The following is a 22384-nucleotide window of genomic DNA, read 5'->3' as shown; positions in this document are numbered from 1 at the left end:
TAATAACAGAACACCGCTCGGGTTATAATCGGGGGAGGAGCGTTCCTCCCAATCACGCCCTTCCAGGTCTCACTGTCATTGCCCACGTGAGCATTGAAGTCCCCCAGGAGAACGATGGAGTCCCCAGCGGGAGCGCTTTCCAGCCCCCCCTCCAAGGACTCCAAAAATGGTGGGTACTCTGAACTGCTGTTTGGTGCATAGGCACAAACAACACTCAGGACCCGTCCCCCCACCCTAAGGCGGAGGAAGGCTACCCTCTCGTCCACCGTACAGGCGCAGAGCCGGGGGCAATAAGTATACCCACACCTGCTCGGCGCCTCTCACCGTGGGCAACTCCAGAGTGGAAGAGAGTCCAACCCCTCTCGAGAGGACTGGTACCAGAGCCCAAGCTGTGTGTGGAGGCGAGTCCGACTATATCTAGTCGGAACGTCTCGACATCACACACCAGCTCGGGCTCCTTCCCTGCCAGACAGGTGACATTCCACGTCCCTAGAGCCAGCTTCTGTAGCCGGGGATCGGATCCCCAAGGTCCCTGCCTGCGGGCCACTGCCCAGCTCGCACTGCACCCGACCCCTATGGCCCCTCCCACAGGTGGTGAGCCCATGGGAAGAGGGACCCACGTTACTCTTTCGGGCTGTGCCTGGCCGGGCCCCATGGATGCAGGCCCGGCCACCAGGCGCTCGCCTTCGAGCCCCACCTCCGTTGCCTGGCTCCAGAAAGGGGCCCCGGTGACCCACGTCCGGGCAAGGGAAAATCAAGTCCATCGCTTGTCGTCATCATAAGGGGTCTTTGAGCCATGCTTTGTCTGGTCCCTCACCTAGGACCTGTTTGTCACGGGTGACCCTGCCAGGGGCATAAAGCCCCAGACAATTTAGCTCCTAGGATCATTGGGACACACAAACCCCTCCACCACGATAAAGTGACGGCTCAAGGAGGGGTTAATCTTAATCTTTATCCTATTTTCAAAAAGTTGGTATCATCGGAAAGTTGAGTAAACCATATACCAATAATAATAATGCTAATTGTTTTTAATTAATTCCGGAGTTAAATTAGAGATTATGGCACAAAACACACAAAAAACTATTTAAGAGCAGAGAATGACTAAACACTGAATACGTTGTTAAAATACTTTTTAAGGAATATATGTAGCACAGCATAGAGGCATTTGTAGTTAAAGTGACTATACGATACACTGTATTGCCAAAAGTATTTGCTCACCTGACTTGACTCGGGTATGAATTCAAGTGACATCCCATTCTTAATCCATAGGATTTACTATGACATCTGTCCCCCCCTCTGCAGTTGTAACATCTTAAACTCTTATGGGAAGGTTTTCCACAAGGTTTAGGAGTGTGTTTATTGGAATTTATGACCATTTTTCCAGAAGTGCATTCGTGAGGTGACACATCCATGTTGGATGGGAAGGCATGTCTCTCAGTCGCCGCTGTAATTCATCCAAAAGTGTTCTATCGGGTTAAGGTCAGTCAAGTTCATCTAAATCAAGGACTGTCAAGTTCATCTAAATCAAACTGTCTCATCCATGTCTTTCTGAACCTTGATTTGTGCCTTTCTGAACCTTGATTTGTGCACTGATGCACAGTCATGTTGATACAGGAAGGGGCTATCTCCAAACTGTTCCCACAAAGTTGGAAATGTCCAAAATCTTAGCCCCTACGCTCCAGTGAAAGGAAATCTGAATGCTGCAGCAAGCGATTTTGACAGTCAAACAGCTTTGGGATTACCCTTTCCTGTTCCAACATGTCTGTGCACCGGTGCACAAAGGAAGGTCCATAAAGACATGGATGAGAGAGTTTGGTAAGGAAGAACTTGACTGGCCTGCTCAAAGTCCTGCCCTCAACCGGATAGAACACCTCTGGGTTGATATCGAGTGGACAGTGAGCCAGGCCTTCTCATCCAACATCAGTCTGTGACCTCACAAATATGCTCCTGGAAGAATGGCCAAAAATTCCCATCAACCCACTCCTAAACCTTGTTGAAAGCTTTCCCACAAGAGTGTGCGAATTGATTAATTTACATCACATTTGCACATGCAGAATCACAGAAAAAAAATATACAATGAATGAATTAGATTAGAAAGAATACTGAAGCCTTGGAAAAAAATAGGAAATGCAAGCATTTCTTGCTTGTGGAATGATAAAAGTCGTACTGCACGCAGACAGCTGCAGCGGGGGACACGCACATAAATGGACATACTATACGAGCACTTGAATGGAACAAGAGTAAAAGTGATAAGAAGTGTAATTTTCATTGTTATTTAGGACATTCAACCCATTAGCAAATTCCTGGTTTCAGTTGTTATCATGATAAATCATTATTGTTTTATAAATCCAATACTTTGTGCATGTTGGGTAAAAGATGTGTCTTATGTATTTTTCAAAAGCCGATCCTTCATTATTTCCACATACGCATGGTCTGAGGTGGTTCTAAATTTGATCACAGAGTACGAGCAAAAACAAGTATGAACATATTAATGCACATTTGATGCACAAATCTGTATGTATGGTTAGTGAATTGACATTTAACGTTGACTGTTTTTAATGACTTTTAATGCCTTCGTATAAGGCACTGTAGGATCTTATTCTCCTCATTCATAGCTTCGATGTTCTTCGACTCAACATCTTCTCTCCTCGCTACAGCACGGTGACGTCGGCCGTGTTCACAGTGGGTGACAACGTGGTGTCGGGCAGCGACGACCGCACTGTCAAAGTGTGGGACCTGAAGAACATGCGCTCACCCATTGCCACCATACGCACGGACTCAGCCGTTAACAGGTACATCCATCCATCCATTTTCAACACCGCTTATCCTGGTTAGGGTCGCGGGGCGCTGGAGCCTATCCCAGCTGACTTCGGGCGAAAGGCGGACTACAGCCTGAACTGGTCGCCAGTCAGTCGAAGGGCACATATAGACATGGACAACCATTCGCACTCACATTCACCCCGTCACTGAGTGGGAACTGAACCCACGCTGCCCGCACCAAAGTCAGGCGAGTGTACCACTACACCATCAGTGACCCGTTAACAGGTACAAGCTCAGAAAACTTCGCGATAGATTTTGCTGTAGTGGGCGACACAGTGAACCAGTGGTTAGCACAGTTGCCTCACTGGTCATGTTGTCCCAGTGCTTGCGTGGGTTTTTCCTCCAGCATTCTAAAAACAGGTTAGCATGTAGGGCTGCCACGATTAGTTGATTATTCATGACGAGGTTAATGATCAAAATCGGCAATTAATTTAATAGTCTTGTTGCATGATGAAGCTTCTCCCGATTAGTTTGGATGCATTTTTCTTTAAATTGTCAGACAAAATGGTTTGCCAAACTCCACAGAGGTGAAGGTATCACAATTAGACTTTACACCGATCTGATCGGTGTGATCGGTATCGGCCGATAATTAGCATTTTATGCTGATCGGCTTTCATGTCATAATTCGCCGATCGGATCAATGACGTCATCGACCGGCTCCTCAAAAGGCATTTACTCTGCGTCGCCGTCACGTGTAAATCCAAAAACTAGTTTATTTTTTATCCTCGTCACGTGTCTTGTGGCGTAGTACTGTAACTATCTGACGGCCAGTACAGTTTTTATCAATCTTGTCAGTGAAAAAACACGTCGTCAGTGTGGGACTATTTTGCGGTGTCTCAGACAAACAACACCTAAGTTATTTGCAGTCTGCGCACAACTGAAGTACGTCGTGGGGAACGTCGTCTAAGTGCTTCAACAGAACAAATTTGATCGTCAACTGAAGAATGTACACAAGGAGGCGCATGCCGCGTTCAAACAACGCAGCGTGGAGGGTAGCAAACTCTGGACAACACCCGTCCATATAGCCGGGATAGTGAGAAAGTTAGAGTAAGCATGTCATTAACAGTAAGCATGTCATTAACAGTATTTGTGAAAGTAATTGAATTGCAATAAAGTAATTTTATTACAGTAAGATAGTACCCATTATTTCTGTCATGTTGATTTGACCTCAACTTATGTCAGTGGTGAATCCTTGAATGCCCCCTAGAGGTCATCTTTAAACTACACGTTTTAAAGTGTAGTTTAAAGATGTTTTAAAAGTCTAAAATGCTAGAGAATAATTTTGAAGATACGTACTCAGTATACAGTACAAAAGCATATACAATAAATGAACTATGTAATTATGTTAATAGATACATTGCTCCATCTTGTGATTGGATCGGTGATCGGTTATCGTTTTTTTAAACTTGCTGATCAGTGATCGGCCCCAAAAATCCTGATCCTGGAAAGCCTAATCACAATCCACTGTTTGAAGAAGACTGGGAGAAGAAATACATACCTCAGGCCATACCACAAGATCCACACCACTCTTCAGCAAAAAGAATCGGAAGGCCAGATCGGATTTTGCATAGAAATACAGAGATGAGCCAAAAAGGTTTTGGAACAAAGTTTTCTGGACTGATAAGACCAAGAGTAGTAACCTCTACCAAAGTGATGGAAAGGCCAAAGTATGGAGAAAGAAAGGATCTGCTTATGATCCAAAACACACAAGCTCATCTGTGAAGCATGGTGGCGGTAATGTCATGGCTTGGGCTTGCATGGCTGCTTCTAGAACAGGCTAGTCTTTATTGATGATGTAAAACATGATGGTAGCAGCAGAATGAATTCTGAAGTCTACAAAACCATTTTGTTTGGCGGTTTACAGAAAAATGCATCCAAACTAATCGGGAGAAGCTTCATCATGGAACAAGACAATGACCCAAAACACACTGCCAACACAACAAAGGACTTCATCAGGGGGAAAAAGTGGAACGTCTTAGACTGCCCAGGTCAATCATCGGACCTTAACCCAATAGAGCATGCAATTTACGTCCAATAGAGGAGACTGAAGGGAGAAACCCCGAGAAACAAACAAGAACTAAAAGAGGCTGCAGTAAAGGCTAGGAGAAGCCTTTCAAATAAAACATGCAACAGTCTGGTGAAGTCAATGGGTCGCAGGCTTGATGCAGTTATTGCAAGTAAGGGTTATGCCACCAAATTTAATTTAATGTCTGTTCCAATATTTTTGCTCACTTGAAAAGTGGGTGGCTTATTTTATTTATTTATTTATTTTTGTCCTGTTTGGCTGTTAGGTCAAGCAGAATGTAAGAGCTGTATCCCTTTTATGCCGAAACAGTTCTACTGTATCACAGTGGAGTTTTTAAGCTTCCGCTGTGGTTTCTTAGTATTATAATTGATAATATTATAACAACATGCACAAAGACTGACAGAAGTGTCCTGTAATTGCTGTGCCCACACCGTGGAGGCTGAGGAACCCACCCAGTCAATCGAGGGGCGGGATCGGGCCCAGGGGTCAACCCGAGAGCAGCCCGGTGGACGGGACACGTCCCACACTGAGGGACCCAGGGCGGTCCGCCGGCCCCACCGAGGCGCCCTGACAACTGCCCACCTGGTGGGGGCCGCAGGGACCCCACGCTACCCCCCCAGCCAACCACCCAACCCACTGCCCCACACGCCCCGCCAACCCCCAAGTGGGTGGCTTCAAACAAAAGTTGCTTTGTGTCACAATCTGATTTTAACGGGACCCAGAAGCAAACAGAGGCTGAAAGGTTTATCGAAGCGGATATTTAGGATGGATCCTTGGGGCGTATTGGCAGGTCGTCGAGGCGGGGAACGTGCAGGAGACGGTGCCGTGAGCAGGTGGGCGGCGTGGCGGAGGCGGTCAGCACGGCGGGGAACACGGAGGGAATACTGAGGAGTAGGAAGAACACGGGGGTCAGCAGGGAATCTGAGACTGGCGTATCTTACGTGCAAGCGGAGAGCCGTTGTACCGCAGGAGAAATGCTAATACTCTGAAACAAAGGAATTGACCTAGCTGTTCTCATACTTCTGGAGGGGACTGTGTGTGTGTCTGTGTATGTGTGTGCGTGTAGTTTATACATGTGTATAATAATAATCAATATATATATATTTTTTAATGTGCCCTACCATTGATTGGCGACCAGTCCATTGTTTGTCTATTTGCGCCAGTGTTCTCCCGATTATTCCAACGATGAATTGAGCTAATCGGATACAAAATGGTTTTGCGTTTTTAAACGACAATACCAACTAACGCATAACGGAAATGCCCTAGCATCGGCTGGCTACCAGTCCGTATGTCCTGCCGTTGCCTGGTGACCAGTCCAGGATTTGTAACTGGTAAAGTTACTGCTCTAGATGCACTCACTGTATGTCATTTGTTGCGGTGTGTGTAGGATCAGCGTGTCGATGAGTCAGAGGATCATCGCTCTCCCTCACGACAATCGTCAAGTGCGACTGTTTGACATGTCCGGCGTGCGCTTGGCCAGACTGCCGCGCAGCAACAGACAGGTCAGAACGATTGACAGATGACGAGTTACGGTACAACCCACGTTTATTGCCGAGTTTCAGACCCACCCTCGACAGGTGACAATCCACTTGTAAAGACCATATTGTCGCTTTCGGGTTGAATTGTCACACCTCCAAAATTGCTACTTTTCAGGGGGGGAAAAAGGCATCTTACTTGAATTCTCAAACACCGCTTTGTTCAAATTGGAAATATACCTTATATTGCTGTCATATAGCACACACGCTGCATTTACGCCGAGACCCCATTAAAAGAAAATACAAAAAAAAAAAAAAAGCCCTTCATACTTCTCAAAAGCAAACGGCTGTGGTACGTCATCTTCCCAAACTCTTTTTCAAAGGTCTTAGAACTATGAGTGATGTAATAAATAAAACAATAAGATGACTAAACCTCTGTGTATTTTGCGGCTATTAATGGGCACGCAAACATGGCTCATGAGGTTCCTTCTGCAACAAAGCATCACAGCGATGAATTTGAGCAAAACAGCCCTACTTAAATGTATCTAACCTCACTATTTTCACTCGTTATTGTCGAAAACAAAAAACATCCAGACGTTCAGTATAGGCAACAACTATTCTGCACAGCTTCCAGAGACCGCGGCAAGAGTTTTACAACACATTTAAGAATTTAAATTTTAATAAATTTGTTCTCAAGCTATATTCACCACTTTAAATTGGTTAAAATTGCCCAAAAAAATAACATGTGGAGACACACCAGTAGTATAAATTTTTTTAAATGTGGATTTGACCATATTTGGACCTACGGGGTTTCAACTTGAAAGCGATGGCATCAAAATAATTATAGTTTTATTTCTCACACATAAACACATTAAAACCAACTACAACACACGACTTATTAAAGCACATTTAAATTGTGTGTGTTTGTTTTCCAGGGCCACCGCCGTATGGTGTGTTGCTCGGCATGGAGCGAGGACAACGCCTCGTGCAACTTGTTTACGTGCGGCTTCGACCGCCAGGCCATTGGCTGGAACATCAACATCCCCGCCCTACTGCAGGAGAAGTAACCCCCGATGCCACCAACTCTGCGGGGCTTTTGTTGCCAACACGTCATTTGAGTTTTCATATATCGGTCAAAAGTACACCACAGCTCGGCTTCACGAGCGGGAAAGGATGCCGGCGTACACTGAACACTTTGTGTGTGTGTGTGTGTGTGTGTGTGTTCAAAAAAAAACGTGCCATCGATGAAAAAGCAAGCACAACACGCTCCAATGCATGAAGTCTCACAGCACCATCAACATCAACAGCAATTATTCTGTTTCCTTGGAGCCGAGAAGATTCACAAAATGTGAATGTACACGTTGGGTACAAGCCACACAATCTACATGTGTGAAATGGCTCCTTCAAACTAGCATAGCCGACTTCCCGTTTACTTTCCACCGTGGGTCCTTGAGATTTTTTGGATCGTTCGGTTATGATGAACATGTCCACCCGATTTCATGTTTATTGGTGAAACTACTGTCCGGTGGCTGATTTATATTTTTTTTAGCCAGGCGGCACCAGTGAGTTGCTGTTGCAGCATGTGGTTCACGTCATTAGGAACATTTCACATTGCTAAGTTTGTATTAGTAGCTATTGTGCTGCCCCCTATCGGTGCGGAGTAACAATTTCATTTAATTTCACCGAAGATTTTAAAATTATCTTTGGTGCTTAAAAGACACAAATTCGTTTTGTCTGTGCGGGGGGGGGGGGATTAGACATCACACACTTTTTTGCCTTGTGAGGGAAACTTCCCAAGAAGTGTATAAAAAGTGTAGAATGTTTTCATTGTCACACTTATTGAGCACATGTGTTTTATGGAGGACAAAGGGGGAACTAAACCCACGCTACCCGCACCAAAGTCAGGCAAGTGCACCAGTACACCATCAGTGACTCACACATTTAATTATTTCATATGTATTGACACTTTTTAGTCCTCCATAGTCTATCAGTATGAAATGTAATGTATATATAAAGAATTTTAGTTTGTGTTTATTAGCCGGGGGCATGATGGATGTTTATTAGCCACCTTAACCCCAAATTGCTATTTGACCTGAGTGGTCAATATTTGAAAGTATTCACACACAATAAAAAATATATGTTTACTGTCAACCTGTCAGTTAAATTGTATACTCTGGTTTATTATCGATATGCTGTTATTGAATACTAATAATACACAGGTTAGAGAACGTGCAACCGTCTTGTTTAATGTCAACATTGTCACTTTGTAGACTTATTTTCTCTCTAGTAGTCTTTAACTTAAAAAAAAAAAGGAGAAACGCTCTCTTCCCTGGTTATATGTGAAACTGAGCATAACAAGTTAAAGCGGGAAAAATGTTGGCATTTAGTGCAGTTGTGTTATCATTGTAACGATGTCACTATGTTACACGTCAAGCAAAATAAAAACTTAAATTGACTGACACGTCATTTTCTTTTCCGTCCCCCCCTGCTGGACACACACCAACACAAAGCTCTTGTGATCCAATATATATATATATATATATATATATAATTAAATTATTACTATTACCACAAATGTCCACATTATGCTTTATATGTTAAGTGGGAATGCATTAAAGTCAAATATAACAACTTTGCACATGCAAAGACGATCATGTCCTGCGTCACCCCAACTCTGACCCAACAGAACATTTTTTTTAAATTTTTTTTTTATGTGTCCAAACGCATTTCACAAAATGACAGCCTAATTACTACACAATCCTTAGACATTTGAGGTTGGTTAGGTGTACAGTAACCTTGAGCCAGTGTTATTAAGTCATTTTAGGATTAAATACTGCCCCAAGTACAACAGACACTCTACAAAATATGTATATTCAAACTACAATATATGACGGAATGACGAAAAACAGAAAGGTAACTATTTCATTTGAAGTTGTGCTCCGTTCACAATCCATTTTACACGTCACCATCGAGGAGCTACGTGAGCTAGCCCGTGGAGGCGCCAAGATGCTGGATCCTCGCTCCTTCCTGAGACGCTCCTTAATATGGCGGCGTGACAACAACTTCTGGGTCGCGTGGAACGTTTTGCGGAGCGACGAGCAAGGAAGGTTCCGTTTAAGGGACTTAAGATGCACCCTAGGATTCCCACATAAGTTTTGAGGCAGGACACGCCCCACTGCAACATGATTGACAAGTGGAAGTTTGTTAGGGTTAGGGTTGGGGATGGGGATGGGGTGTGCAGAGACCGTCGGAAGTTCAAAGTTAAAAAGGGGTCGCATAGAACAAGAATTTGAAATGCTTTAGCAGAGTATTGCAGGCTATTGATGAAAGCAGTAAAAAAAAAGTTACTTGCCAGGAATTGCAGTTTCTAGCCAAGGTGCGCACTATTTGTTTAGTTGTTAATCGGAATTATAACAAACCCACCAATTAGTATTTTGTGCGCAAATTAAACCTATTTTGTGGTCATATATTACCCTTTTGTGTGCATGTCAGCTATATTGTGGCCAAAATAAAATTTCCCATGTTATGCTTGGAGCTCTGTACGTCAGTGGTTTTATTCTCTCGAACTGCTTTTTGTTTCCCACGAAACACAATTGAGAAATTTTTGTTATAATGCGGTCCGCCTCACATTCTCCATCCACGGCATAGCATTGTTTCTCTGCCCTCAGTTACTTTGTAATTATATAGATTTAGTTTTTTACAGTGTAAAGTTTAGACACATTGATTAAGCACCTTCTGCAGGACAGTAAATAAAATAGCTTAACAATATATTCATAACACTCCTGATCTCGACTGAATTTACCAAACCATTATCATGAAAGGAAAATGCATCAATGCACAACTTCGATTGAGTTACAATGCAATGGCGTTAAATCACAGATTTGTTGTTGACTTTGTTGTGTTGAAGACAAAAACTTGTGTAATGCCAGATCGAAACATGTTCTGCCTGCGCCAGTAGCACACACATCATTACACTCGCCCTGTGCCCAGCATATAACAAGCAAAGCCTTCACTTGCTCTTCCTCCCACATACAAAAGAGAAAAAATTTTAAGCTTTTTTTTTTTTTTTGGGGGGGGGGGTCATTGTATATTATTAACATACCATATGTATGGTTAAGTATTTTATAAAATTTATTTTGCACAATTATAACTTGCTTTTGGTTGTTAATTACAAAGGTAAAAAATGTACAGTGTTATTAACATCACATTTCGACATTTCAGCAATGCACCTTTTACAAATAAAGAGCCATAAATGATCGAGTACATGATCTTTTCCTCTTGAAGTCACCAGCTCCTCATGACAAACCATTTACCAAGTTCACATACAGTCACACTTTTCAAATAGTAGTACTCGGTAATAATATAGGGTAATAAAACCAAAAGTACAAATGTATTGGACACAAGTTCAGTCACATCAAATGGACACTGCCCCCCCCCCAAAAAAATTATTTTTTTAAACAAAGCCATTTAAATATTCAAATATGGGCATTTTTGTTGAATAGGTGTAATATGAATAACATGCAATATTCTTTTTTTAATACTTCCAATAAGATGCTGGCAGATTTTTGTTGACATTTGATAACAGGACATGAAAACAAACTCAGCTTCATTAATTGCATGTTCATTTACAGTAAAATATTAATGAGTTTCCTATGACTAAATGTTGTGTTTCACTGAGCTAGCTTGGCAAAATACTTTAACCGTGCACTTTAAGCAAAGAAAAAGAATTTGAAGAAGAAGTCGGACAAGTTTATATATATATATATATATATATATATACAATTTGTTTAAAATCTACAATTAATTCTGTTACAAATTCTGTTGGTCTTTCATGACGCAAACATGCTAACATGTATTTGGAATGTGGGAGAAAAAAAACAGGCGAGTCCAAAGAGATCATGTAAATAAACTCCACACAGGAAGGCTGGTGCCCAGATTTGAACCCAGAACCTCACAGCTGCGAGTCCGACTTGTACTTGTTTTCATAACGATGTTCATATTACACGTCGTTGCTCTAAGCGCTTTGCGTAAGTTTCCTGCTCCACACCCCGAGACCCGCGTCCCGCACGGCATCGCCGAACTGCCGCACGGCCTTCTGGTACGGACCGGCCGCCCGCTTCCAAGCGTCGTGCGTCCTCAGCATGTCCTCTGGCGTCCAATCGTTCAACTGAAGGACAAGGCATAAGTGAAGTGTGATCCAAGGGCTCCTTCTAATGGTACACAATATAATCACAGTCTTCAGTACAATTCAGTTGTATTTATCTTTTTAGTACATATTTAGGCCTCAAAGAGGATAAGCGGATAAGGGAGTAGTTACTCCGTTCTGAATCAGTCCCTCATTCCCTAATCCCTACTCCCTAATTACTATATCGGGATTCTTATATGGTGGATTAAAAAATTGACTCTACAGCTGAAACTATTAATCGAATACCTCCTCATCACTATGCAGCAATTTTTATATTCTGGACTATATAGTTGACTCTAGGGCTGAAACGATTAATTGAATCCTCCCTTATCACTATAAAGGTATTTTTATGGAGTGGACTATCTAGTAGTTGACTCTCGGGCTGAAACGATTTATCGAATACTCCCAAATTACTATATTGCGATTTTTACAAAGTGGCCTATATAGTTGACTCTAGGGCTGAAACAATTAATCGAATATTCACTTAGCACTATATAGCGATTTTTATATTGTGGACTATTAGTTTCAAATACTCCCTCATCACTATAACAATCATGTAATCAAACAGTAGTCACGCTCGTTAGCATAGCATACAAAGGAAGTCAGCTATCCCATTTTCTGGCTTTGGTCACGTGACATTCCCCATATAGAAGATTGAAAAGAATACCTTCTCGACAATGCTTACAGATCTGATTCCTTAACAATCAAGATAGAGCTCAGGTGGTCAAAAGCTTAATGCAGTTTTTGCGTACGGTACAAGATATCAGATTGGCGAGTGACTTTGGAAATTTTGGAGATACCAACATTCTGTAGTGATATAAATGCGCCTCTCAGAACGCACAAAATGAACCGTGCAGTAATTGTGCCTGTTTGGGTGCGCGGGGTTAGTGGATCAGCTTCCAAATGTGTTTGTGTTAGCAATCGAGTTTCCGCCTATTTTTTCCCACACAAACCTGTCGTGAAGCAGGCCCGAAGTCTCCACTGTGCTTACCCGCCTGCGCAGACGTTGCCAGCGGGTGAAAAAACGACGGCCGCTGAGTCTGGACGGTGTCCCGCAGAGGTTACACAACCCTGACGAGGTGCTGAGCTCCTCTGTGTCGCCGTCACCGCTGCTCCAGTTTATGCTGACCCGAGATGAAGTCCCACATGCGTGACGCTCCCCCATGTTAAGACCTGCGACAAACATTTGTATTTATCAGTGGAGCCTCGGTTGACAAACAAAAAAAGAAATGTTCACAAAATGAAGCTTTTTTTGTGTGTGTGCTACCTGACACATATTTATGAGTCTACTCGTAATAGACGTGTACCACATTTCGTGTTACGCGTTAACTCAAACTTCACTGCTCCTTGTTTATCAATTAAACACTCACTGTCATCTTCGCTCTCTGCTCACCATGCATACCACCACCCACACTCTGCATTCCCCCAAAATCTGCTTTACTTTTGGGTGCTCTTCTTTTCAATTTTCTGCCTCAAATGAAAAATAAAGAAAATAAATTGGCCACTGAGAACTAGGGTGGCCTAAGTCCATTTTTGTCATTTTTAAGTGAAGTGCACAAAGGAATGTACTGTATTTCAGATGGATACTGGTCAAAGTGAAGGTTTAGTTCCAATTTTGACATTTAGAGTTTGCTTGGACTGGCCATTCGCTATTTGCGTTGACAGTAACTATCTCTAGCTCCACAGTTACATCCTGGTCGGAGTTTTTTTGGGGTCACAGATTTTGTCACAACACCAGAAAAAGCTGTTGCCAAAACGCTGCATTTTAGCTAAAAATGGCTTACTTTAACCAGGATCCCTAGCTGTACCATGGCTGTGGTCTGCTACGTGCTGGTTTCGGTGCCGTAAAATGCGTAAAGCTAGACTGTGTGGCTGCACGGGAACATCAGCTTTACTAGCCAGTTCGCTTAGCTGCTAGTTAGTGGACGCTGGCTAGCTCTTCTCAATCATCTGCCATGATGTGTTGAATGAATCTATTCATCTGCTGTAGTCGCAGTCTGCCATGCACATCCTTGCAGCTCGTTGGGCAGGGCCATCAGACGCCTCGTTTCACAGTGATTATCATATCGGGGGGGGAGAGTGCTCCGTGATCCACGTGCTCGACTGCAGCGCGACAGTAGGACTCCGACCACTGTCGCTCTTTTTTTTTCTACTCACGGTTTGGTTTTGTTTTCTTCAGCCAACCAAGATGATACTTACTGGCATCCAACCTATAAAGCTGCTGATGACAGTATATCTGACTCCACATTTGAACCCCGGTCCTCAGAACTGTGAGGCAGATGTGCTACCCCGTTGCACACCGTGCCGCCGGATAAAAGTCATATTTCATCAAAATCAAAATAATTCCATCTGGAAAAATGTCGAAATCTGAGGAAAAAAAAAAAAATCACAATTTCTGTAAAAACTAGTATCCAGATGAAGTAATTATTGCCGTATAAATCACCACAATTAAATTGCAGCTATTAAACTTTACATCACTCTCCAGCAAAATGACAACAAATGTGTTAGGCAGCTCTAGATTTGAGTTACGCGCAAGCTTCCGATCCTTGAGTGAAGTCAAAAAAATAATAATAATTGAAAAATGACAGTACTGTAATGCCCTCTTACAGTAAATTGGCAAGGGCAGCCGCAGTCCTGATGCACTTTTAGCCATTTATTAAACGGGACGAAATGAGAAGGAGCTGCTGTAAACCACAACTCACACCCAGACACTCATACGCAGAGATCGACAGACAGACACAAAGGTTAAAGTGTATACATGCGAGTAGCGGCGGTTTGCGTCGATAGGGTGCGGCGCAGCGTTTATTTGGGGCCAGTCGGCGAGTCAGGACGCGTTGCAGGTGGCCCGTGTGGCTCAACGTTCCCACCGTCAAGCTGTGAAGGTACACAGGCTCCACCAGGTGAGACAACAGCGCCCCTTGCAGGCCCACTGCGCACCACCTGTTGAACACACACACACACACACACACACACACACAGTCAATGAGGAATAAGACAACTTCAAGACTAAGTCTCAGACAAGTCGAAATCCAAGACTAAGTCTCAGACTATGCTAGTGTACATCAGATTAGTCAAAGAGAAGTCGAAATCCAAGACTAGTCCGACACCCAAATCTCCGATAATATCGGTGAGTCTCAAGACTCGTCTAAATCCAAGACGAAGACGAGCTTGAGTACATTTAAGAGTATTTTAAGTCCAAATTTAAGTCCAACACAGAGTAATCCCAGTCAGTGTAGGACTACATTAGTCTAATTCCAAGTCTTGTTTCAGTCGAAAACTAGTCTACTTGTATTTAAGACTTGAAAAGCCCACCGATGAGCATCCAGTGCGTGTGACTTACTTTGCTATTTTGTCTGTGCAGGACATGCTGACTCGAGGTCTACCCGCCGACACTCCTGCCGCCTTCTGATTGGCTGGCCGAGTTGTGACGGGCAAAGTTCCCTGTCCGCCGCCCACCTTCGTCCTCAGGCCACAGCGCAACGCGGACATCGTCATGGAGGCTAACAACACACACACACACACACACACACACACACACACACACACAAGATCACTTAGTCTTATATTTAGACTACTCTTTAGACATGATTAGACTAGTCTTGGATTTCATCTTTTACATAATTAGACCAGTTTTTGTTTTACTCCTCGATTACTTTGAGTTTTAGTCCTGGATTTAGACTAATCCAAGATTTACGTAAATTACTTTTTGATTTAATTTTAATCTTGGATTTAGACTAGTGTCAGATTTAGACTAGTTTTAGATTTACTGGTATCATTCTGAGGTTTACTGTAGTCTTGGATTTAGACTCATCCAAGATTTAATTAAATGACTTTCTGATTTACGGTAATCTTAGTCTTGGTTTCCTCTTAGATGTAGACTTTTCCTGGATTTAGACTACTGTAGGCCTTCCCTTGGATTTAGTCTCAATTGGGAACCGTAACTTTCAACTTAATTCAACTAATCTTAGACATGGACTAGTTGTAGACTTGCTCAGGTTACTCCGAGACTAAGCCTTAAAATTAGACTAGGCTAGAATTTGTTTTAGTTAAGACTTGGTCTTCGATTTAGTCAGGCCTGGTTGAGGGTCTCACGTGAGGCGTAGTTTTCATACGGGCAGTTGAGTCTGGCATCTCCACACGGTGACGAGGTGACAAACATGTGGAATCCAACGTGGTCTCGCAGCCTGAAGACCCCGCGGCGACCAGTCGCTGGTTCAAAAATGGACACCGAGCCTGCATCAGCCTCATCTGGAGGACTTTGGGAAAGTTTGTACCATTAGATTTAGTCTTGGATTTAGATTAGTGTAAAACGTAGATTGCTCTTGGATTTAGACGCATACTAGTCCTACTGAGAATTAGGTCTAAGTAGTAGTAGTAGTCCAAGTTCACTCTCATGGTGCATTCAACTTTCGCCCCACGTTACTCACACGAGTTTGATCGCGTGCGTTGTGTGCAGTGGTGCCTCGAGATACGAGTTGAATTAATTCGGTGACCATGCTCTTGTCTGAAAACACAATCTCAAAACATGTCTTTTAATTCAAGTAAAACTCGCAATCAACAATATGACGTTGCGTACGTCATATTGCTGCACCCCACATGACATTCCGTTATTCTTTCATAATGTCATGCGTCGTGCCGAACGATCTGCTTTCGAGCGAATCGTCCACATCGACGGGCTCGCGTGTGTCCATAAGTTCCCCGCTGATCTCTCATCACCAGCTTCGAATTGTTTTAAACACCCTCGTATCTCGAAAAACCCGTGAGTCAGGTCGCTCGTATCTCGAGCGACCACGGTACACCCTTGTCTTTTGGAAAAAAGTTCAGTAAACATCCTGTTTTGTGTTGCGGCAAATAATCCTACAATAATTACTGTGTAAACGAAAACAATAATAATATTTTGCCGCAAATGAACACAACCTATTTCCAAGGACCCTTTCGCTGCCCAACAAAGTGCCTGACGTAACATAAACAAAGTTCAGTAACTTCCAAGAGATGCATGCACAAAACGCAGCAATAATAGTGAATTTACAACAATTGCAACAGACCCTATCTATGCTTTAAACTTAGTCTACGACTTGGTTACAGTAATCTTAGATTTAGTGACATGACTTTTAGACTTCGTCTTGGATTTAGACTAGTTTTAGTCCTACTTGTAATTACTCTTGGCTTTACTTTTTACCATATAAGGAGCATCTCCAGCTGAGCGTATAAGAATCGCAACAACGCCCTCCTGCACACAACCTCGGCATGACAGTCGCGCAGCACCCTGTCGTCGTGACAACTGGCATCCCAGTCCAAACACTTGGTCCCCGTTGCCATGGAAACCACCTCGGCTGAGTTCGCCTCAAATCCTAGAAGCAAAATTGTTCAAATTTATGATGTTATGATAGCTTTTTATTGTCTTTTTTTTAAAATTCCAACTTTTTTCTCAACCATGACAACCTGTCGTCATGATGAAAGCGGCCATGTTGTGCGTAGTGAGCCTTTGGTCCATTAGCTGCTCGTATTTTTGTCTCACCAGCTGGAAGATGGACTCTGCAAAAAACTTAATGACAACAAACAAATCGGTAGCAAATTAATCAATAATAAACAGTAAATGTGTACGTGACTTATTACACAAATGAATGAATTAACGAGTTTTGGTGGTGACGGTGACACAAGGTCACGCGTAACCAGCGTGTTAAACAATTATCTTCGGGATTATGGCGCTGTCACAGTCTTGGTCGGCTGCCCGTCGCTAATGTTCGTTAATGATGATCGCTCATGCTGATGTGCGCGAATGCGTCACACCGTCTGATTGACAGCTCCTGCTCTAAAAATCCTTCAGCTGTTCCTCCGTTATCCTGCCAATCATTAATGCCCACTTGCAAGGATGGAGGCAGGGAGGGAAGGAAGTAAACTGAAAGTGAAGGAACTAGGACGGAGTGACAGAACGAGAGACAGAAGCAAGAAAGGAGGGAAGACAGCAGGCGAAAAGAAGAGCAGAAGTAGGAAGGAGGGAGATCAAATACACCAAGGAGACAACAAGTGAAGGAAAGAGGGCGGGAGGGAGAGAGGGACAGAAGAGGACAGCAAGTGAAGGAACTAGGATGGAACAACAGAAGGAAAGACAGAAGAAAGCAGGAGAGAAGAAGCCCACGATTGTACCTGTTCAACTTCACTTACGGTCCAGATTGGGGGACTAGCTCCGGCATACAATCTACTAATCCTTTTTTTTTTTTTGCGACCAATCAGAAGACGTCAGTAAATCTCACCTGAGGTAGTTGCTGTTTGTCCCCTTGGAGGCCCATCACGTTCCTCTCGAGGCCCACACCGATGTCGTAGAGCGAGCACAGAGCGGCGGCCGCCGCCCGGGCCTTGGCGGCTCTTTTACTGCGACCGCAGCCTTCGAACATCCGCCCCTCTACCCGGACTGCCGCGATGAAACTCCTATCTGGCCGGCCGTGAAGTCGCTCTGTCAGGCAAAAGTAGCGCAGCCCTGGTCGCAGTTCACCGAGCAACCCCACTGGACCAAGCCGCCTCAAAAGCCAGGTACTGACCGCTCCCCCTGCATTGGATGGACTGCGGCTGCACGACAACACGTCCTTCTCCAAGACGCAGGTCCAGTTTTCACTCTCTGCCCGAGGAACAACAACGAATGACAGACAGAAGACCTTGTGACTGACGAGGTTTCTTTCTTTTTTTTCTTTTGTATTTTTTTTTTTTTTTTTTAACCTGTCCTATTCAGCTGCATGACCTTGCAGAATGGTGGATCTGTATGCTATTTTTACTAAGTGTCTGTCCGTCTTCATTTTTGCGAGATCACGTGTGCTCACGTGAGAGTTCTTCCTCGAAGGACTTGTTTGTAGATTGATGGTGCAACAGAATCTTTGTGTGTGTGGTGCTTTGTGTTGAGATTATCAGAGCACACCGCACACACGAGGACCCAAACTGTTAAATGCCGAATTGTTCATTTTCCCTTGTTATGTCTGTCATAGATAAATAATGGCTTACGTCGGCCAGTTTACACGTCTCGTGCACATTAGTGAAGGGATGTCTTTGATCGGAGACTTGAGAGGGGGCGGATTTGTGAAAGGAGGCTCTATCGCAGGGTTTCTGGAATATAACCTCAGTGATAAACGAGGGAATACTGTGTCAAACTACTGAATGCAGTCATTTATATATCAAAAGTTCATGATTGTGTACATTCTAGAAATATGGTGTTGGTGCTTTCGGAGACTCTCTATTTTAAGTACTTTGCTGCCATCTTGTGGCACCTAGACGCTATGACAAAACCCTTTTTTATGAAGGCTGTTAATTATTTGTTATTATACAATTATTATTTATAAGAATTTTCACTAGTCGCGACAGGGCTCGGTCCCTTCACTTATAGCTCAAGGTACAACTGTATAGAGTGTGAGTTCTTTTGCCACCTGTGCCCTCCGCGCAGAACATTTCTGACTGATCCAGTCGATCATTTGTGAACTCGGTCTCGGTGCTCCTGATACCCTCCAAGCCTGGTTCGGGGAACTGGACGAAGGACTTGAGAGCCAGCTCGGCCGCCCTCATCTTGGCCTGTTTTTTCGTGGGTCCACTGCCCTCGAAGCGGAGGTCGTTCACATCCACGGCCACCGCAAACACGGGGGCGTGTGGCGGGCCGGTCTGCGACACCGTGTCGTAGCGAAGACCGGGTTGCAGCTCATTCAGCCGCACCACTGAGTTCTTCTTCCGAGTAAGCAACCAGGGTGCTCTCTTCCACGTCAGGCGGCCCATTTGTGGGCACTTCCTCTCGGAGACTCCGAGTCCTTGCCTTTTGGGGAATGGTGATGTGCCTCTGCTTGATGGCTTCCTTACGGCGAGGTGGTGCACTTGCTCCTCAATCTTCTTCACCCCCATGCTCCTCGAATCTGACGACACAATTCTTACGTTACTGGGGTACCTTTTCTTTCGAAGCCCCCAACTTCCCAGTTTTTCCAGTCACGAACGATCGGTTGGTCGATTTTTTTATGCTTTGTGCTGCAAGCTAAAATGTGAGTTACTTGACCAAACTCGTAACGAAGTTTACTCTTTAGTCAAATGAATCAAAACAATATTAATCTGTTCCAGCCTCTTTGTTTCGTTAAAAAAAAGAAAGTATCACTGTATTATCTGACAAAAACATAGGAAGAGAGGAAAGGAGAGAAGGAGGGTGGGAAGAAGACAGCGAGTGACGGAAATAGGAAGAAGGTCGGGAAGGATGGTAGGAGTGAAGAAGATAGCAAGTGAAGGAAATAAGAAAGAGGCGATGAAGGAAAGAAGGATGGAGAATGAGAAGGAATTGTAACAGACATGCTCTCGCCAGATGGCACCATGACCCCCCAACCTCGGACTGGGACTGCATTCCCTGGCTCCGCTCCCCCGCCGAGACAGACGGCCACGGGGGAGGCCTGGTTTATCTCACACGGACGCTAAATGAAATACCAGGCAGTCAGAGGGAGATCATCAAAGTGGAGACTAGGAATCCTGACTCCTCACCCGGACTTGAAATCAATTAGCAGCAACCCCAGGAAAGTTCAAAGGGCCATTTGTTCCTTTTGTCTGGGACAATGGATGGGACACGAGCGACACCCACAGGTGGTGGCGATGTACTGCAACTCCGGGGAACTAATCGTATTTGAACATTGTATGCTATTTTAATAACTTTGCATGAACGTTCCCAGTGTTACCATCACAACAGCCCCACTTGTGACTGTATTTGTGCACATTTGAATGTCTGATGTCAAATCTGTTTGTCAACTGGGCCAGATGGGATGTTTCACTTCACACGACACAAATGCCACATTGCAAATATTACAGTGTTCTCAACAACCACATACAATTGCATCGTTCCCTTGAAGATCCCCCTGTTAGATCTCGTAAAATTTCCGACAGAAATTCACTACCTGTATCGTTTGTGTGCGTTCGGGTTTGACAAAAGACCTCTGGTTATCGAGAACTCTGATCTATTTCCTGTAGCAACCTTACGATTATGAGACATAGACGTTTTTGTCACTTTGTCCTGACGTTTTACACATCTAAAAAGAGACGTGGTGCCCCTTTTTGAGATAAAATAATTTGATTTTAACGCTTACACTTAAAATCACGCTAAACCGGAAGTAACAGAGGCGTCACTTTCCTGCTTATTCTTTTCTCCGAAATTAATTACGCTTTTATCCAAACCAATATACGCTACAGAATGAATAATGGGAATGGGAAGGAGACGGCTAGAGAAGGAAGGAAGGAAGCAAGCAAGTTAGGATGGAAGCTCAGTGATCTAAATAAAACATGATGAAAATGGGACTGAAAATCTGAGCGTCCATTTATGAAATGAGTAAACAGCAGAGGGGGAATTACTGAGGTAACATATGGTACCGAAAAACAAAAACAATAATCTCCTCTTTTATGTTTCAATTTAATAACTTTTTATTCATGACAAAAGTTCATCAGCTGTCACGAGAAAGAAACAAAATTTTGTTATTACTGATTTTCTTTTTAAATATAATCATATCCTACATCATAATGTTACCTAATAATCACATTTCATGATGTAGAATCGGAATACTATTGATTATTATTATTTGAATTTTAATGTTCAACGCAATTGTCGCTCTGTATTATTATTATAATATTATCATCACTAGAAGGCCTAAAAGTCATAGCCAAATAAACTTTGCTGTGAGGTCATTGAGTGTTGTGTGTGTGTGTGTGTGTGTTAGCACCCGCTAAAGTGAGTAATGCATTTGTGGGGCAAAAAAAACAAAAAACATTGAGAAAGTGTGTGTTGCGCGTTAATGAAAATGGAAGTTGGCTTAGTGGAGAAAATAAAAAAACACTTTGAATAAAAACGTTGGGTTTAAAAAAAAAAGCCATCAAACCATAATCTGCCGCCTTTTGTCGGGATTAGCATGCGGACAACAATGAAGCGCAATTGCACGCTAATCCCGCGCGCTAAACCGCGCGACCTGTTGATGCCGTAATTACGACGACGCATTACGGAGCCGGCCATCTGCGTCTGACAATCTGCACCTAAAGAAAAACTTTTTTGTTCTTTTGTTTCAAATTTCAAAACTTTGTCAATTAAATCGATTGATTATTCGTCGGAATGGATGCAACGCTAACATCCTGACATTTACTCGAACATCATTGTGCTAGCTGATGCTAATCGCTATGCTAACTATGGACATTGGCAACCAGTTCATTTTTTTTTCTATGTGCCTTGACATTGATTGGTGACCTGTCCATTTTTTTTCTCTCTGTGCCCTGTCATTGGCCAACGACCAGTCCAACCAAAGAACATTTGAATGCAAGTCATTCATCACCATGTACTTGTCACACATATTAGAACGAATGAAATAAAACTAAACGAAAAATATGACAATACTACAAATGACAAAGCCGATGATATTTAATACATACATGATAAAATAATGAGAATGATTATTAGGCTGACACATTCATGACATGAAATGTATGAATTCTAAATTATGAGACTACGCTCAAGTACGTACCTGTGACTCTACTCCTCCTCTTCCTCTTTCTTTTCTTCCTAACGTCTGTAACTTCACACACGTCCATAACGCGTGTAATATTGTGAATATGAATAATAGTAATTGCACGTTTGTGTGGGGTGTTTGCAGAGTGAGAGGAAGCAGCTGTGCGGCGACATTGCACACACACACGCACACACAAGCCACGCCTCCCTCACTCTTGATTGACAGGAGCCAGTTTGATTGCCACACGGAGGAAAAATGGTTCATGAACCAAACCTGAATATGAACAATTTAGGTAAGGTCCAGGTAAAAACCAGTAGCAAAATTGAGCTTTTTGTTATTGTATAATAAATCAAATTATGTACAGTGCCATGAAAAAGTATTGGCCCTT

The 22384-nt window shown here is 43.3% G+C and overlaps 2 protein-coding genes across 4 annotated transcripts in view; one reads left to right on the top strand and one right to left on the bottom strand.

Moving 5' to 3' along the window:
- The window catches only part of LOC133411829 (WD repeat-containing protein 37-like), a 31820-nt gene extending 23044 nt beyond the window's left edge, over window positions 1-8776 (top strand). Inside the window, exons 12-14 of one of the 2 annotated variants that reach the window (XM_061694541.1) lie at window positions 2658-2792; window positions 6234-6348; window positions 7257-7536. In XM_061694541.1, the coding sequence (XP_061550525.1) occupies window positions 2658-2792; window positions 6234-6348; window positions 7257-7388 (382 nt within the window). In that variant the 3' untranslated portion in view covers window positions 7389-7536. Of the gene's footprint in view, window positions 1-2657; window positions 2793-6233; window positions 6349-7256 lie in introns of both variants that reach the window. The other variant, XM_061694540.1, reaches the window with a different exon arrangement.
- Window positions 8777-10404: 1628 nt separating this feature from the next.
- Window positions 10405-22174, bottom strand: LOC133412117 (double-stranded RNA-specific editase B2-like). Of its 2 annotated transcripts, none has more exons than XM_061695192.1 (10): window positions 22012-22174; window positions 18919-19392; window positions 17761-18122; window positions 16949-17051; window positions 16686-16857; window positions 15599-15762; window positions 14847-15006; window positions 14265-14446; window positions 12498-12679; window positions 10405-11488 (listed from the first exon to the last, which is right to left on the bottom strand). In XM_061695192.1, the coding sequence occupies exons 1-10, from the start codon at window positions 22076-22078 to the stop codon at window positions 11336-11338; spliced, it is 2019 nt and encodes a 672-aa protein (XP_061551176.1). In that variant the 5' UTR covers window positions 22079-22174; the 3' UTR covers window positions 10405-11335. The 2 variants fall into 2 exon arrangements, with proteins under 2 accessions (XP_061551176.1, XP_061551177.1); XM_061695193.1 differs by having other exon boundaries at window positions 11415-11488; window positions 12460-12679.
- Window positions 22175-22384: the final 210 nt, after the last annotated feature.

The sequence above is a fragment of the Phycodurus eques genome, chromosome 13, assembly GCF_024500275.1.
Source record: "Phycodurus eques isolate BA_2022a chromosome 13, UOR_Pequ_1.1, whole genome shotgun sequence".
In the NCBI taxonomy this organism is placed as follows: Eukaryota; Metazoa; Chordata; class Actinopteri; order Syngnathiformes; family Syngnathidae; genus Phycodurus; species Phycodurus eques.
This window is presented reverse-complemented; position numbering and strand designations above follow the sequence as displayed.

Excerpts from the sequence above, each read along its gene's own strand:
- LOC133412117 (XM_061695192.1), bottom strand. The coding sequence starts at position 22,078 with ATGGACGTGTGTGAAGTTACAGACGTTAGGAAGAAAAGAAAGAGGAAG. Across the intron at positions 18,123-18,918 it reads GTTCTGCGCGGAGGGCACAG|AGAGTGAAAACTGGACCTGC; the intron begins GTGGCAAAAGAA and ends TTCCTCGGGCAG. Across the intron at positions 15,007-15,598 it reads GTATGAAAACTACGCCTCAC|CCTCCATGACGATGTCCGCG; the intron begins GTGAGACCCTCA and ends GTGTGTTGTTAG.